The following is a 13,536-nucleotide window of genomic DNA, read 5'->3' on the forward strand; positions in this document are numbered from 1 at the left end:
CCATTTAAATGCAGAGCCCTGCATTGAAGCAGAACCCACCAACGTGGGCACGATCAACAACTGCACCAAGAGCACCTGCAAAAGCCAGGAGATGAAGACACGGCAGTGCTGCGGGAGTTGCTCCAACATCAGCACTGTTGCTGGTGCAGATCCACAGAGAATGAGGAGACACAGCATTCCTCTGCAGGATTCTACCGCCCCAGTCCATCTACTGACGGCCCAGTTCAGGCTTTAGAGACAGCTTGATTGTGTCAGAGGTTCAGATCTGGAGGTCGGGATGCCAGTGGTTTGGACTGAGTCCTGTGTGGCTGTGGGAGCACTGGAGGCAAATCCACAGACACTCAGTGACTGTGGGGACTCTCTTTTGCTTCTTTCTGACTGCGAGGCACCCAACAATTTCTACTGAAGGCAAATCTGACTGCCTTACAGCAGACTAAACAAATTTTGTGTAATATTACATGACAATAATCTTGTATTGAGATGGCAAAGCATTCAGAGTCTGTGTGGAGGAGGGAAATAAAAGGGATGTAACTGGGATCTGAGATCAAACAAAAGAAAGCATCAAAAGGCTGTGATTAGAGTACAGACATGTTAGATGATATTCACATGAGTTCAAAGGACAGAGGGCAACAGGTCAGTGGGGACAAATGAGATAGAGATGCAGGTCAAAGGATCAAGAATGACAGGAAGGTAAGCAAGTAAATCTGCAAATGTTGGGGTCTGGTGCAGTGCACAGAAATGCTGGAGAGATCCATTAGGTCACACTGCAGCATCCAGAGCACAATGCAGATCAATATAGCATTCATAGGCAGTCGAAGGCAGACAAAATTTTGGGCCTGAGCCCTTCACCCAGAGTGCCAGAAATAAGGCACACCCCTGAATGAAAAGTTGGGGAAAGAGGAAGGGGGAAGGAGCATAAGCCAACAGGCAAGAGGTAATGGGGGGGATACAGATAAGAGGGAAACAGGGTTGTGCTCAAGGTGGAAGGGGAGGGAGCATAGACCAACAAGTAATAGAGGGGCACAGGTGAAAGGGTAGAAGCCGGGGAGTGATAGGGGAGAGAGGAAGGGGAAGCAGTATAGGCCAACAGACAAGAGGTAATTGAAATACTGGTGAGAGGAGAGCAGGGCAGAGGTGGGGTGGGGAAGCGAACTCTGATAGAAGGGAGGGCGGGGAGCTGGAGGGAGACCCGGGAGGGGTCCACACTGATGCGGACCGATTGGAGAGAGAGTGTCCGCACCGGGTCAGCGGATGGGTCAAAAAGAGAAAGCGGGGCCAGGGGCCAGTTTGGAGAATCAGGTGAGGAGAGCACCCCAACACCGACCGTACCCAGAGGCAACAGGTCTCCTCTCCTCTTTCCCCCACCATCCCCGCATCCCTGACACCTACCTCCTCGCCGACCGCAGTGCAGCCTCCTGTCACATCACCTGGCCGACGCACCGGAAACCCCCGCCCCCTCACCGAGCGCGGCCAATGGAAGGTCGGAAAGGCTCATGATGAGCAGGTCCCCGATGAAAAGTTAACGTAACGCCTGGTGGACTCGCGGACCAATGGTCGCGGGGAGGGGGCGGGGTTATTGCGGGCTGCGATGCCGACCCCGGGCCTCTCGGATGGAGGGGGTAGGATCCAAATTGCTGCTGCAAACTCAAACGGCATGACCTGTTGGCAGAGGGAGCGATTAAATCAGAGAAGGAGTCGGCCCTTCGAGCCTGTTCCTCCATGCACTCGGCCATTCGGCCCGTCGAGCCTGTTCCACCATTCTCTGAGATCCGGCTGATCTGATGATGGGTTCACCTCCACCCACCTGCCCTTTCCCCATATCCCTTAATTCCCCTACAATGTAGAAATCTACCCAACCTTGTCCTCAATATATTTACTGGGCTTCACTGGGCAACGAGTTACACAGATTCACCGCCCTCTGGGTAAAGCAGATTAAAACGGAATTCTGGAAGTACCAGGCAGAGACAGTCAATCAGATTCAGAATTTATTATCGTGAACATGTCACAAAATTCATTGTTTTGAAGTAGTATGACTGCAAACATTCATACAAGTGGTTTTCAAACTCTACCCTTACGAATCACGGAGCACTTATGGCAGAGGGATAACTTAAAGTGGTGTGGGAGTGGAAAGAAAAAGTCCTATAAGGTAACCTGTCAGCCTCTGACACTCAAAGGAAGATAAAGAGCTAGCCTATCTAACCTTCTGGAATCAGAATTTAGTTCATGAACCTGTCACAAAATTTGTTGTTTTGCAGTACCATCTCAGTCCAAATATTTAAATAAAAATAGTGCAAGAAAAAGAAAAAGGAAGGCAAAGAGTCTGTGGTTTAATCAGGAACCTGATGGCGGTGGGGAAGCAACTGTCCTTGTTCCGCTGGATGCTCGTCTCTAGGCTCCTGTACCTTTTTCCCAATGGCAGCAGAGTGAAGAGGGTGCTTGAGGATAGGGGCTGCTTTTTTAAGATACCGCCTCATGTCGATGTCCTCGATGGTGCCTGTGATGTCGCAGACCGAGTTAACAACCCTCTAGACTTTTTTCTTGTCCTGAGCATTGGCACCTCTGTCAAGTCAACTTTATTTACCGTTCATACCATGCTCAGTTGGCAAAGATGAGATAGCATTTCTCCAGGGCCATGGAGCATATTAGGAAACCAGTTAACACATTAAAATATTAAGAATCATACACTGAATGTCCATGGTACATTATCCCCATCTGTACTAGGAGTTCAGGTGCCTGATGGCTTGGGGGAAAAAGCTTTTCCCCACTCTGGATGTAAGGCCCCAAGTGCTACGGTACCAGATGGCAGAAGGGAGAACAGTTCACATGCGGGATGTGTGGAGTCTTTCACAATGTTTATTGCTTTCTGCCTGCATCGAGGTGTAGTAAATGTTCTTCACCGTAATAGATAGTGATGAAACCAGCCAGAATGCTCTCCACCTGTAGAAGTTTTGAGAGGCTTCGGTAACATCCAGAATCTACTCAAACTCCTCGCAAAGTATAGCCGCTGGGGAGCCTTTTTCGTGATCGCATCGGCATAGAGACCCCAGGTCAGATCCTGGGAGTTAAACAGGAAAGTCTGCAGATGCTGGGGTGGAGTGTAGTACCCAATGTGAAAACAGAAATACTGGAGGAACCACACTTGCTCCACATCTCCTCCCTCAGCACCAACCGGGGCTCCAAACAGTCTTCCCAAGTGAAACAGCACTTCATTTGTGAACCTGCGGGAGCCATTTACTCATTTGGTGCTCCCACTGTAGTCTCCTCTATGCTGGATGCAGACTGGGGGAATCACTTTGTTGAGCACCTTGGCTCTGTCCGCCGCAATAGTGTGGATCTCCCAGTGGCTGCCCATTTCAATTCCCCCACCCCATTCCCTCGCCTCATGCACTGCCAGACTGAGATCACTGCAAAATGGAGGAACAGCGCCTCAACTGGGCCCTCTCCAACAGGATGGTATCATCACCAACTTCTCTCGTTTCCGTTAGCCCCAGCCCCATATCCCACATCTTTCCCCATGTCTTGTTTCCATGAATTTTGTCTCTTTCTTTCTTCCCCTTTACATCTGTCTCCTTTCACAGAGACAAAAACAATCTCCCCCAATCTGTCCTTTTGCATATCCAATTAACATCTTTTGTGTGTTGATCTGTGCGTCTCTCCCTCCCATTTTTCCCTTTCACTCCACCTTTTAATGTAGGCCTCCTGCGTGCTTTTTACTTGTACTTTGAGGAGAGGCTCAGGGCCAAGTCAACGGTGATATATCTTTAACCTCTATGGATGCTGTGAGCCCAGCTGAGTCCCTCCAGCATTTCTGTGTTTTTAGTACAATCACAGCATCTGTATAATTTCATGTTTCACATGATACACAAAGTACTGGAAAAACTCAGCGGGTCACGCAGCATCCATACAAAATAAAGGGTAACCAATGTTTCCTCATGACTCCTGACCAAGGGCCCGGGCCCTAAATGTTGGCTGCCTTTTTCTTTCCTCGGATACCAGGTGACCTGCTGAGTTTCTCCTGCTTGGGTGGCACCGTTCTACTGAGTACCAGAGACCAGGGGTAGATGCTGACCCCTGCTGCTGACTGTGTGGAGTTTGCCAGTTCACCCTATGGCCACCTGGGTTTCCCTGTGCATGCTTCAGTCCCCACCCCCTCCCACATCCCAGAGATGGATGGGTTGGTAGGTTAATTGGCCTCTAGTTTGGAGGTGAAAGGTGGGGTCTGGAGTGAGGTGATGGGAATGAAGTCGGTTATGTATTTTTACCTTTTCTACATAAAGAACACCTGCTGAGTTTCTCCAGCTTTGTGTTTACACGCTCTGTTCTCGCTGCTGCCATCAGGAAAGAGGTCTCAGTGCCACAAGTCTCGAACCGCCAGGTTCAGGAACAGCTGCGCCCCCTCCACTGTCAGACTCCTCAACCACAAACTCAATCAGGGAGTCATTTAACAAGTCTTACTTGTGAACTTAATTGAATTTTTAAAAATTATCTCTGTATTGCCATCACTTTGCATTTCTTTATTTGTTTACATGTATACGTCTTGTACAGTTTTGCCTTCCCCATAGGAGAAAAGAATCTCAGGGTCGTATGTGATGTACTCAGACCATAAATCTGAACTTTGAACTTTTTCAATGGCTTAGTGAGGGCACAGAGAGATGTGAAGGATGTCCTCAGCAAGTGAACCTAACATTTGAACTAATGATCTACTGGAGGAACTCAGCGGGTCAGGCAACATCCATGGCTAAAAATAGTAACATTTTTGGGCTCGGACCCTTTATCAAGATTAAGATTTTTAAAAAGGTGAAATTACATATAAAGGGGAAATGAGTTGGGCAAAAGGTGTACATGCCCAGAGGGTGTGAGAGATGGAGAGAGTGGTAGAGGCTACTTGAAAGGGCAAGATAGAGTGATGAAGATGTTTCCAGTGGTGGGGGAGTCCAGGACCACAGGGCGCAGCATCAGAATAAAAAGATGTCCCTTTGGAACAGAGATGAGGAGACGTTTCTTCAGCCAGAGAATGGTCAATCTGTGGAATTCACCTCCACGCATGGCCAGGGAGACCAAGTCATTGGGTAGATTTAAAGCAGAGGTTGCTAGGTTCTTGTTAAAACACACAGTAAATGCTGGAGGAACTCGGCCGGTCTTGCAGCATCCATCAGTGGTAAAGAGGCCTGAGCCCTTCTTCAAGGTATAGTTAAAAGCTGGCAGGTATCTGAATAAAGATGGAGAGAGAAAGGGAGAAGAATGGGAGGGGGGAGGAGTCCAGACCAATAAACCAAAGATGTAAATTGGATATGATAAGAGGAAGAGTGAGAATGATTTTGGCTCTGTGAAAAGAGACAGAGGGAAAGGGGAAGAGAAGGAGAGTGATAGAACTAGAGGAAAGGAGATAGGGAGACGAAAAGAGGGGCAGGGAGGTTTTAACAGAAACCAGAGAAGTCAATGTTAATACCATCCAGTTGGTGGTTGCCCAAACAGAACACAGGGTGTTCCTCACAGCGTCTGCAGACCCCTGATGTTCTTGATTTTTAATAAGCGTGTCAAAGTTTACAGGGAGAAGTCTGGACAATGGGGTTGAGAAGAAAAACACATCAGTCATGAGTGAAAAGCAGAGGAGATTTGAGGGGCCGAATGGCCTAATTTCTCCTCTTACCGGACCAGGACGACTAAAGGTTAAGTGCAGGATGCAGTAGAGATGGCAATAGTGAGGGCTATCTGAATTTGGAAAATGTGATGTTCATGCTGTTCAGTTCAAGGCTGTCCAGGACGAACACGCTCCTCTGTGGGAGAGATTAAGATAACTGACAACGGGGAGTTTCAGTAGAAACACAACGCTAGAGAAACTAGCAGGTCAAACAGTGTACTTTATATAGCAAAGATACTTTGATGATGGGCTAAATTCCAAAACATTGGTTCTGTATCTTTATCTGTTTGATCTGCTGATTTTCTCCAGCGTTGTGTTTTTACTTCAAACACAGTGTCTGCAGACTTTCCTGTTTTACTACTGACAACCAGGAGTTTCAGTTGGTTCCAACTGCCAATCATTTGGAGCAGCAGAAGGCATCCAAGGAAAAGGTAAACAAGTGGATTAGTAGTGGCATGAGTCGGCCCACTTCTCTGATAACTTGGCTCCATGGGCAGGTAACTTGCTTCTCTCTATTTGCTGGCCATGTCTGCCATTCTTCTATTTGTAATTCTGCAATGATTTTCACTTACCATCAGTATAGCCCAACTTTCTGGGCACATTAACAGAGGAGTGAAAGACGAAGGTCTGCAAACACTGTGATTGTAGTAAAAACACACAGCAAATGCTCAGCCGGTCTTGCAGTGTCCATAGGAGGTGAACACATATCACCATTTGTTTCAGGACTGTGGCTTTCTTCAAGGTATAATCAAAAAGCAAGTGGTAGTCTGGTGGGCACAGACTGAGAGATCGCTTCATCGACCCATCTCATCTCTGTCTGCCACAATAGTGTGGATCCCTCAATGACCACCCTTTCAATCCCCCATCTCGTTCCCTTACTCCATGCCAGGCTGAGACCACCTGCAAATCGGAGGAACAGCACCTCATCTTCCTCTAGTTCGCTCACTCTCTTCCCCTTTCCCTCCATCTCCTTTCACAGAGCTAAAAGTCAATTCTCACCTCTTTTCTTATCATATCCAATTAACAATGGTCTCCCCTCTCATTCTTCCCCCTCCCTCTTCCAGTCTTTATCCAGATGCCCGCCTGCTTTTTGCTTCTACTTTGATAAGGGCTCAGGCCTGAAACAACGGTAATATAACTTTACCTCCTATGGATGCTGCAAGATCGGCTGAGTTCCTCCAGTATATATACTGAGTGCTTTAACATTCCCAGAGGCCCGTTGACAGCAATATTTAGCATGGATAAAGCATAACGGTCGAACCACCAAATTCACTTACTTGGTCTTACCCAGTCAGAGAAACTTCCTTCATCCTATCCTTCTACCTTCCTCACCTTCTTTGCTGTTGACAACTGTCTTTCCCAGTTCTGACTGAAGGATCTTGAACTGTTTCCATTGATACTGTTCGACCAGCATTGTTTCTTTTTCAAATTTTCAGCTGTTGCATTGCATCTTCAAAGAATATTGTCAGAATTCCCATAGGTTCCATTGAGCTGTTTGACTGGCTCTCAGAACGACCCCTTCCATTCTCCCCTGATTCCCTGTAACCTGTTCAGTCTTGCACCTCCATTAACATTCTTGCTACCTGGGTAATTTACAGAAGCCAATTATCTTGGGATGTGGGAGAAAACTGCGGGAAATCTGCGCAGTCACGGAGAACGTGCAAACTCTGGACGAGCAGTACAAGCATTGAACCCAGGTGACTGGAGTTGTGAGGCAGTAACACTACTTCCTGCATCAGTATGGAGGACTTAGGAAATATCAAGCCAAGTTTATTGTCATCTGATTGCACATGTACAACCCGACGAAACAGTGTTCACCAGTCCAGACACACATCCAGACAGAACACACCCCAACGTGACAGACAAGCAATTCACACGCAGGACAAATATTCACATATAAAAATAAATAAATGTTGTTTCATAAGTATGAGGGTCTCGGAGGGTCAGAGTGAGCCGTTCCTTTGGTTGTTCAGCATTCTCACTGCCTGTGGGAAGAAGCTGTTCCTCAGCCTCGTGGGGCTGGCTCCGATACTCCTGTATCTTTTCCCCATCGGGAACAGCTGGAAGATGTATTGTGTGGGATTGTTGTGTTGAGAAGATTATTAGGTTCGGTGGGTTCACAGAGAGACGAGTCTGGACACAAGTGTCACAATCACATGCAAGTTTTATTAACACGGGAAACAAACGGGAGAACGTTAAACGGTACACAATTACTAATTCATGTATTCACCTGGAACATCACTTAGACTCTGACAACAGTAAACCTATATTCAACCCTGCTCACACACTACACACAGTGTTTCAGTTAAGCAACAATATAGACTTTGACCTCAGACATCAGTTGGACTCCAACAATTGTAAACCTATACTCGACCCCAGTCACACTATAAACAGGGACTCCTGCTTCCCACCTAACAAGTTGGCTGATAACATTATAGTTGTCAGCAGAATCACAAACAGCAATGAGGAAGTGTACAGGAGGGAGATTAGCTCGTTGAATGGTGTAATGACAACAACCTTACGCTCAATGTCAGTAAAACCAAGGAGATAATTGTGGACTTCAGGAGGAAGTCAGGGGAACACAACCCAGTCCCTCATCGAGGGTTCAGTAGTGGAGAGGGTCAAGAAATTCTAATTCCTGGGCGTCAACATCTCCGAGGATCTGTCCTGGAGCTTCCACGTTGATACAATCACAAAGGTGTACCATGAAGAGCATTCTGGCTGCTGGCATCATTTTCTGGTATGGAGGCACCAACTCTCAGGTCAAGAATAAACTCCAGAGGGTTGTTAACTCAGCCTGCGACATCATGGGCACCAGACTTCACTCCATCAAGGACATCAACATGAGGCGGTGTCTTAAAAAAGCAGCCCCTATCCTCAAAGGCCCCACTACCCAGGATCTTCACTCTGCTACCATTGGGGAAAAGGACAGGAGCCTAAAGATGAGCTCTCAACTGCACAAGGACAGCTTCTTCCCCATTGCCATGATAATCAATGAACCAAAGACACTGCCTGAATTTTTGTGCACTATTTTTATTTATTTATAGTAATGTTGTAAGATGGTTATAATATGAATGTTTACACTATGACGCTGCCACAAAATACTGAATTTCATGACTTGTTCATGACAAAAAAATCCTGATTCTATTTTGTTTTTTAAATTAGGCTCCAAACATATAAAAATTTAGAAATAAAGCTTTTAGGGCTTTGCACTGCAGATTGTGTTTACCACGACGACATTTTTGCGTCATGAGTTGCTGTTAAAGTGCACGCATACTGGTTAAAGACAGGGAGCGAAGCCTGTTGGAACATGAATGCCAGTAATGTGAAATCTTTAAAATTTGACGGTCAACAGAAACATTACTTCAGTAAGTCAATGTTTTACCGCTCCCTTATAAATGACGAGAAAATCAGAAGTTGGGTGTGCTATTCTCCAAGCACAGACTGTTTTCCATTGAAGACCATACTTGCTTACTCAACACCAGTCAGAACATGATCACACGAAAGCCCTTCTGGAGAGGGTTGTTTCTACAATTACATTTCTTGCTTATACATGTAGTGCATTATACATAGTACAACGATACAAGTTATTTAAAGTAACTTAATGTCACTTTATTATATTCAACACAGGGTGGGGCAAGGGGCAAGGTCAGGGTGAGTCTTACTAAAGCTCAGCCTAGGGGCCCGGATGGTAGTTAGTCTGCCACTGGATTGTACCCAGGATAAAGGTAGCTATTTTACTACCACTGAATCTTTATTAGCCACAGTTACATTCTTTAGCAAACAATCTACAAGAAACAGCAGTATTTTGATTAATTTTATTGAAGTGGTCTGATCCACATGTGTAAACATTCACAAATAGTTACATTCCTCAATGGCCACTAAACACAGAAGATTAAAATGCTTTTGAAACAGGGAGAACTGCTGTACTGTCACTTCAACGTGCCCTCAATTACAGCCCGTGTGTGTCTAATCCGCAGAGTACAAAAGAAATGATCCGATGAAAGGCAGTCTTTCTGACCTCCGAGCACAATCCTGTTGTTGGAAATGAACATGTGATTTGAGTCGTGTGATTGCTGTGGGAACCATCATTCCATGCAACTGAAAGGTTTAGTGGCACGGTTGGCGTAGAGGGATGGCATGGTTGGTGTAGAGGTTAGTGCCATGCTGTAACAGCACCAGCGATTAGGACCAGGTTCGAATCCCGTGCTGTCTATGTGCGTTTTCCCCATGTCTGTGTGGGTTTTTCCACGGGGGGCTCCGGTTTCCTTCCACCATTCGAAACGTACTGGGGGATGTAGGTTAATTGGATGGCACAGACTTGTGGGCCAAAAAGGTCTGTTATCGTGCTGTATGTCTCAAGTTAAACTTAGAAAATATATTGGGAGTCGAGCAAATTCTGCTGGATCATACCCCAAGGAGGAACATTTGACAGCTGCAGCACATAACTCTATCAGGCAGACTCTGTCTCTTCAGAAAGTGGACACTTGATAGGAAGTGTCTCTTAACATTTTTACACAGAAACTTGGGAATTATTCCATAATTTCAAAATGATGTCCTTGATGTAGTTAACTTACCTCCAGTGTGTCTCGATGTGGTCGTTTACACAGGGGCACTTTTACTCCTGGGCAGCGGAGTTGGTCGGAGGAGGAACGTCGTATTCATTAGGCCTGTTTCTCACGGAGTGGTTGCGGCCAATTTACCCCGCAGCTGCTCCATAAAAATGTGTAGAGGTACGTGAGGAAAAATTACAGGATGGAATTTGCATAAAAAAATTCTGTCCCGACATTTTTACACTGCCACCGGAGCAGAAATTTCCACTGTTCAGTGGCTGAGTAAAAGTGCTGACTGAAAAAAAAAGAAAATCCATTGATACCGTCCAGGCCTACATCATCAGAGGTGGAATTTCAACTGTACACAAAGCACAACAATGAAACACTAAACATACAGTATTCTCAGGTTAAAACAAAAAGCTCTCTAGCTCCTGAACTAGATTCCAATGAGTAGTTTACTAAATTGCAATTAAACAAGCTCCAAAAGTCACTTAATTTTGCTAAATTTGATAGAATTAAGTTCAAGTCAGCATGTTTATCTTGTAGTTAAGTTGAAACAGTGCTTATTACTGGATCAGAAAATATGTTTTCAAACAAAAGAAGATCCAGACCTTTAACTGGGTGAAGAGTTATTTAAAATTACAGAACACAGATCGTTCACAGATGAAATTCATTTTCTCGTGACATGAATAAACAGCCCAATTCCCATCACGATTTGTACCGACACATGATTCGTAACTTCCAGTATTCCTGGGCTCGCCGGCAGACCAGAACCTACATAATAAAATAACACAGGTAAGAATGAATACACCCTTTGTGACCTCAGGATGAATCAAAGCACACTTCAGCCAACAGGGTACTTCTGAAATGTCACAGAGGGACCAGAAGACAACATTATCTGAGAATCCATTGACGAGAATAATTTTTCTCTTCCCTTGAATTCCACCCGACCTGGTGAGAACATTTCTAATTTGATTTCAAATTTCACTTCTACAAACTTGAACAATTTATGCCTTTATAGAATGTTTAATCCAAAGAGACTTTAGACTTCTAATGGAAAATTTAAAGTGGTTTTTGACAACAGATACCCTGAAGAAATGGACATAATTTTTAACGCTCCAGGACAATGAAGATTTTGCTTTTTGAACACCTTTGAATGCCAGTAATGTGAAATCTTTAAAATTTGACGGTAAACAGAAACATTACTTCAGTAAGTCCATGTTTTACCGCTCCCTTATAAATGACGAGAAAATCAGAAGTATTCTCCAAGCACAGGTAAGGCACTCTGTTTTAACTGTAAACTGTTTTCCACAAGCCCATAAATTCACATTTTATGGATTCTGAGCTGCTGATCACAAAATTCACCTTAAAATGTTCCTAATCACGAACCATTTTTCAGACATAACATATTTTTGTGATTTCCTGTTATATTTTAAGTCTTCAAGTCTTCAAAACTATGAAGTGCAACATATAATTGAAAATTGATTTTCTGCATTCGCACTTGGATGTCTTCCCTGCTGATCTTGCTGCAGTCAGTGACAAACACGGTAAAAGGTTTCACCAGGACATTGCAACCATGAGAAAGCAGCATCAGGGCATCTAGAATCCATCAATGTCGGCCGACTATTGTTGGACACTGACACGAGAGGCATTAGATGCCGAGTATAAATGGAAATCAGCGGCAATACATTTTTAGTTCAGCTGAACTAAAGCAATGTGTCAGCATCATTATGCGATTAAATGTGCTAAATTCAATAAAAGTTAATTTAATGTTTCCCCAACTTCCTACGTGATACAACAAATCTGAAGTTATCTTTGTGTTCAGCTTTACGTTGTCTAGCATAATCCCAAATTTTTTTTCAGGAAGCAACCCTTTTGAAAAATATTGTTGTCCAGTGTTATCAACCGATGTTGCAGACACCTTTATAGAAATTCAGTCACGTTTAATGGCCGAAGTTCCATGCGATGAGGTTTTTCCTCCATTGGTGGGAGTTGAAGTCTTTGCCTTCCCACCTCCTTCCAACCTTGGGAAATTGACATCGAACAGAAATCTACAGCACATGACAGGCCCTTCAACTCACAGGGGTGTGCGGACATGATAACTGCTCTACCCACTGCCTGGACTCTCCCTACTGCATCACCCTCCATTTTTCTCAGTTCCAAGTACTTATATAACAGTCTCTTAAAAGATCCTTCTCCACCGTTGTCTCCAGTGCATTCCTTGCACCACCACTCCATGCATCCACATCCCCTATATACAGTAAAACCTCAATTATCCAGAATTCAACTGGCAGCCTAAATCACCCATATCCAGTAAAACCTCCGTTATCTGGAATTAAACTGGCAGCCTTAAGCAACTGCCAAAAAAAGGAAAATAAATTAAAAAAAATTAAAATAAATAAGAATAAAATAATAGGATAAAAATAAGAAAGCTTAAAATTGTAAAAGTAAATGTTCTCTGAGGTAAGATGGGAGCAAACATTCAGCCAGCGGAGAGCCTTGCTTGTAGCAACTATTTGAATAAAGTTGTATTTGAATAAAATGGCGCCATCCAGGATGAAGAGCTGGTTGATGCCACTCACCGTTGGGGTGATTCTCTTAAAAGTGTCTCCTCATTCTTGCTTAGTAAGAGTCAGCCTGGTCAGAGGCTTTATCTGTAAACTTGAGGCGGGGGGGGGGGGGTTGTGGGGTGTGGTGGGGGTTGAGTATTTAACCTAAAATGTTATTGTTCATCTTTCGTGCGGCTCCTTGGAGGGGAGGAACCTGTAGATGCCACGGCAATTAAATGTTTTCAAAGAATGTGACTGAAAATAAAGTAAAATGCTTTAAGGTTTATATATTCATACAAGTGATCAGTATAAATACAGTCTAGTATTTCAGTCTTTTGTCTTTTAAAACATTTGTTCTTAATGTAATTAGTTAGGCATTGTAAGATTAAGTCTCAAGCAACCAGAAAATACACTTATCTTGCATCTACCAATCCCCATAGGTGCTGGATACCAGGGGTTTTAATGTACAGGTACTTAAAAGCCTTTGGCCATCTACAACATCAATGCCTCTCATCATCGTGTACACCTCTATCAGGTCACCCTTCATCCTCTGTCATTCCAAGGAGAAAAGACCAGGTTCATTCAACCTGTCCTCATAAGGCATGCTGTCCAATCCAGCCAGCATCCTTGTAAATCTCCTCTATAGCATCCACATCTTTCCTGTACTGAGGTGACCAGAAATGAACACAATATACTATTCCCAGTGTGGTCTAACCAAGAGACATATAGCTGTAACATTACCTATCGGCTCTTGAACTCAGTCCCACGGTTAGTGAAGGCCAACACACCAGAT

General features: G+C 44.5%; 2 protein-coding genes across 24 annotated transcripts in view; both read right to left on the bottom strand.

Annotated features, from left to right (window-relative positions):
• pnpla6 (patatin-like phospholipase domain containing 6) overlaps positions 1-1,453 on the bottom strand; it is a 197,409-nt gene extending 195,956 nt beyond the window's left edge. For 11 of the 12 annotated variants that reach the window (XM_069927607.1, XM_069927608.1, XM_069927596.1 and 8 more), the window contains exon 1: positions 1,390-1,442. The gene's annotated coding sequence lies outside the window, so the exon portion shown is untranslated. Of the gene's footprint in view, positions 1-1,389 lie in introns of all 12 variants that reach the window. The other variant, XM_069927599.1, reaches the window with a different exon arrangement.
• Positions 1,454-9,445: 7,992 nt separating this feature from the next.
• LOC138758546 (hepatic lectin-like) overlaps positions 9,446-13,536 on the bottom strand; it is a 129,973-nt gene continuing 125,882 nt past the window's right edge. For all 12 annotated transcript variants that reach the window (XM_069927623.1, XM_069927622.1, XM_069927624.1 and 9 more), the window contains one exon: positions 9,446-10,968. In XM_069927623.1, coding sequence (XP_069783724.1) covers positions 10,824-10,968 — 145 coding nt within the window. In that variant the 3' untranslated portion in view covers positions 9,446-10,823. The remainder of the gene's footprint in view (positions 10,969-13,536) is intronic.

Source organism: Narcine bancroftii, chromosome 3, assembly GCF_036971445.1.
Source record: "Narcine bancroftii isolate sNarBan1 chromosome 3, sNarBan1.hap1, whole genome shotgun sequence".
Classification (NCBI taxonomy): Eukaryota; Metazoa; Chordata; class Chondrichthyes; order Torpediniformes; family Narcinidae; genus Narcine; species Narcine bancroftii.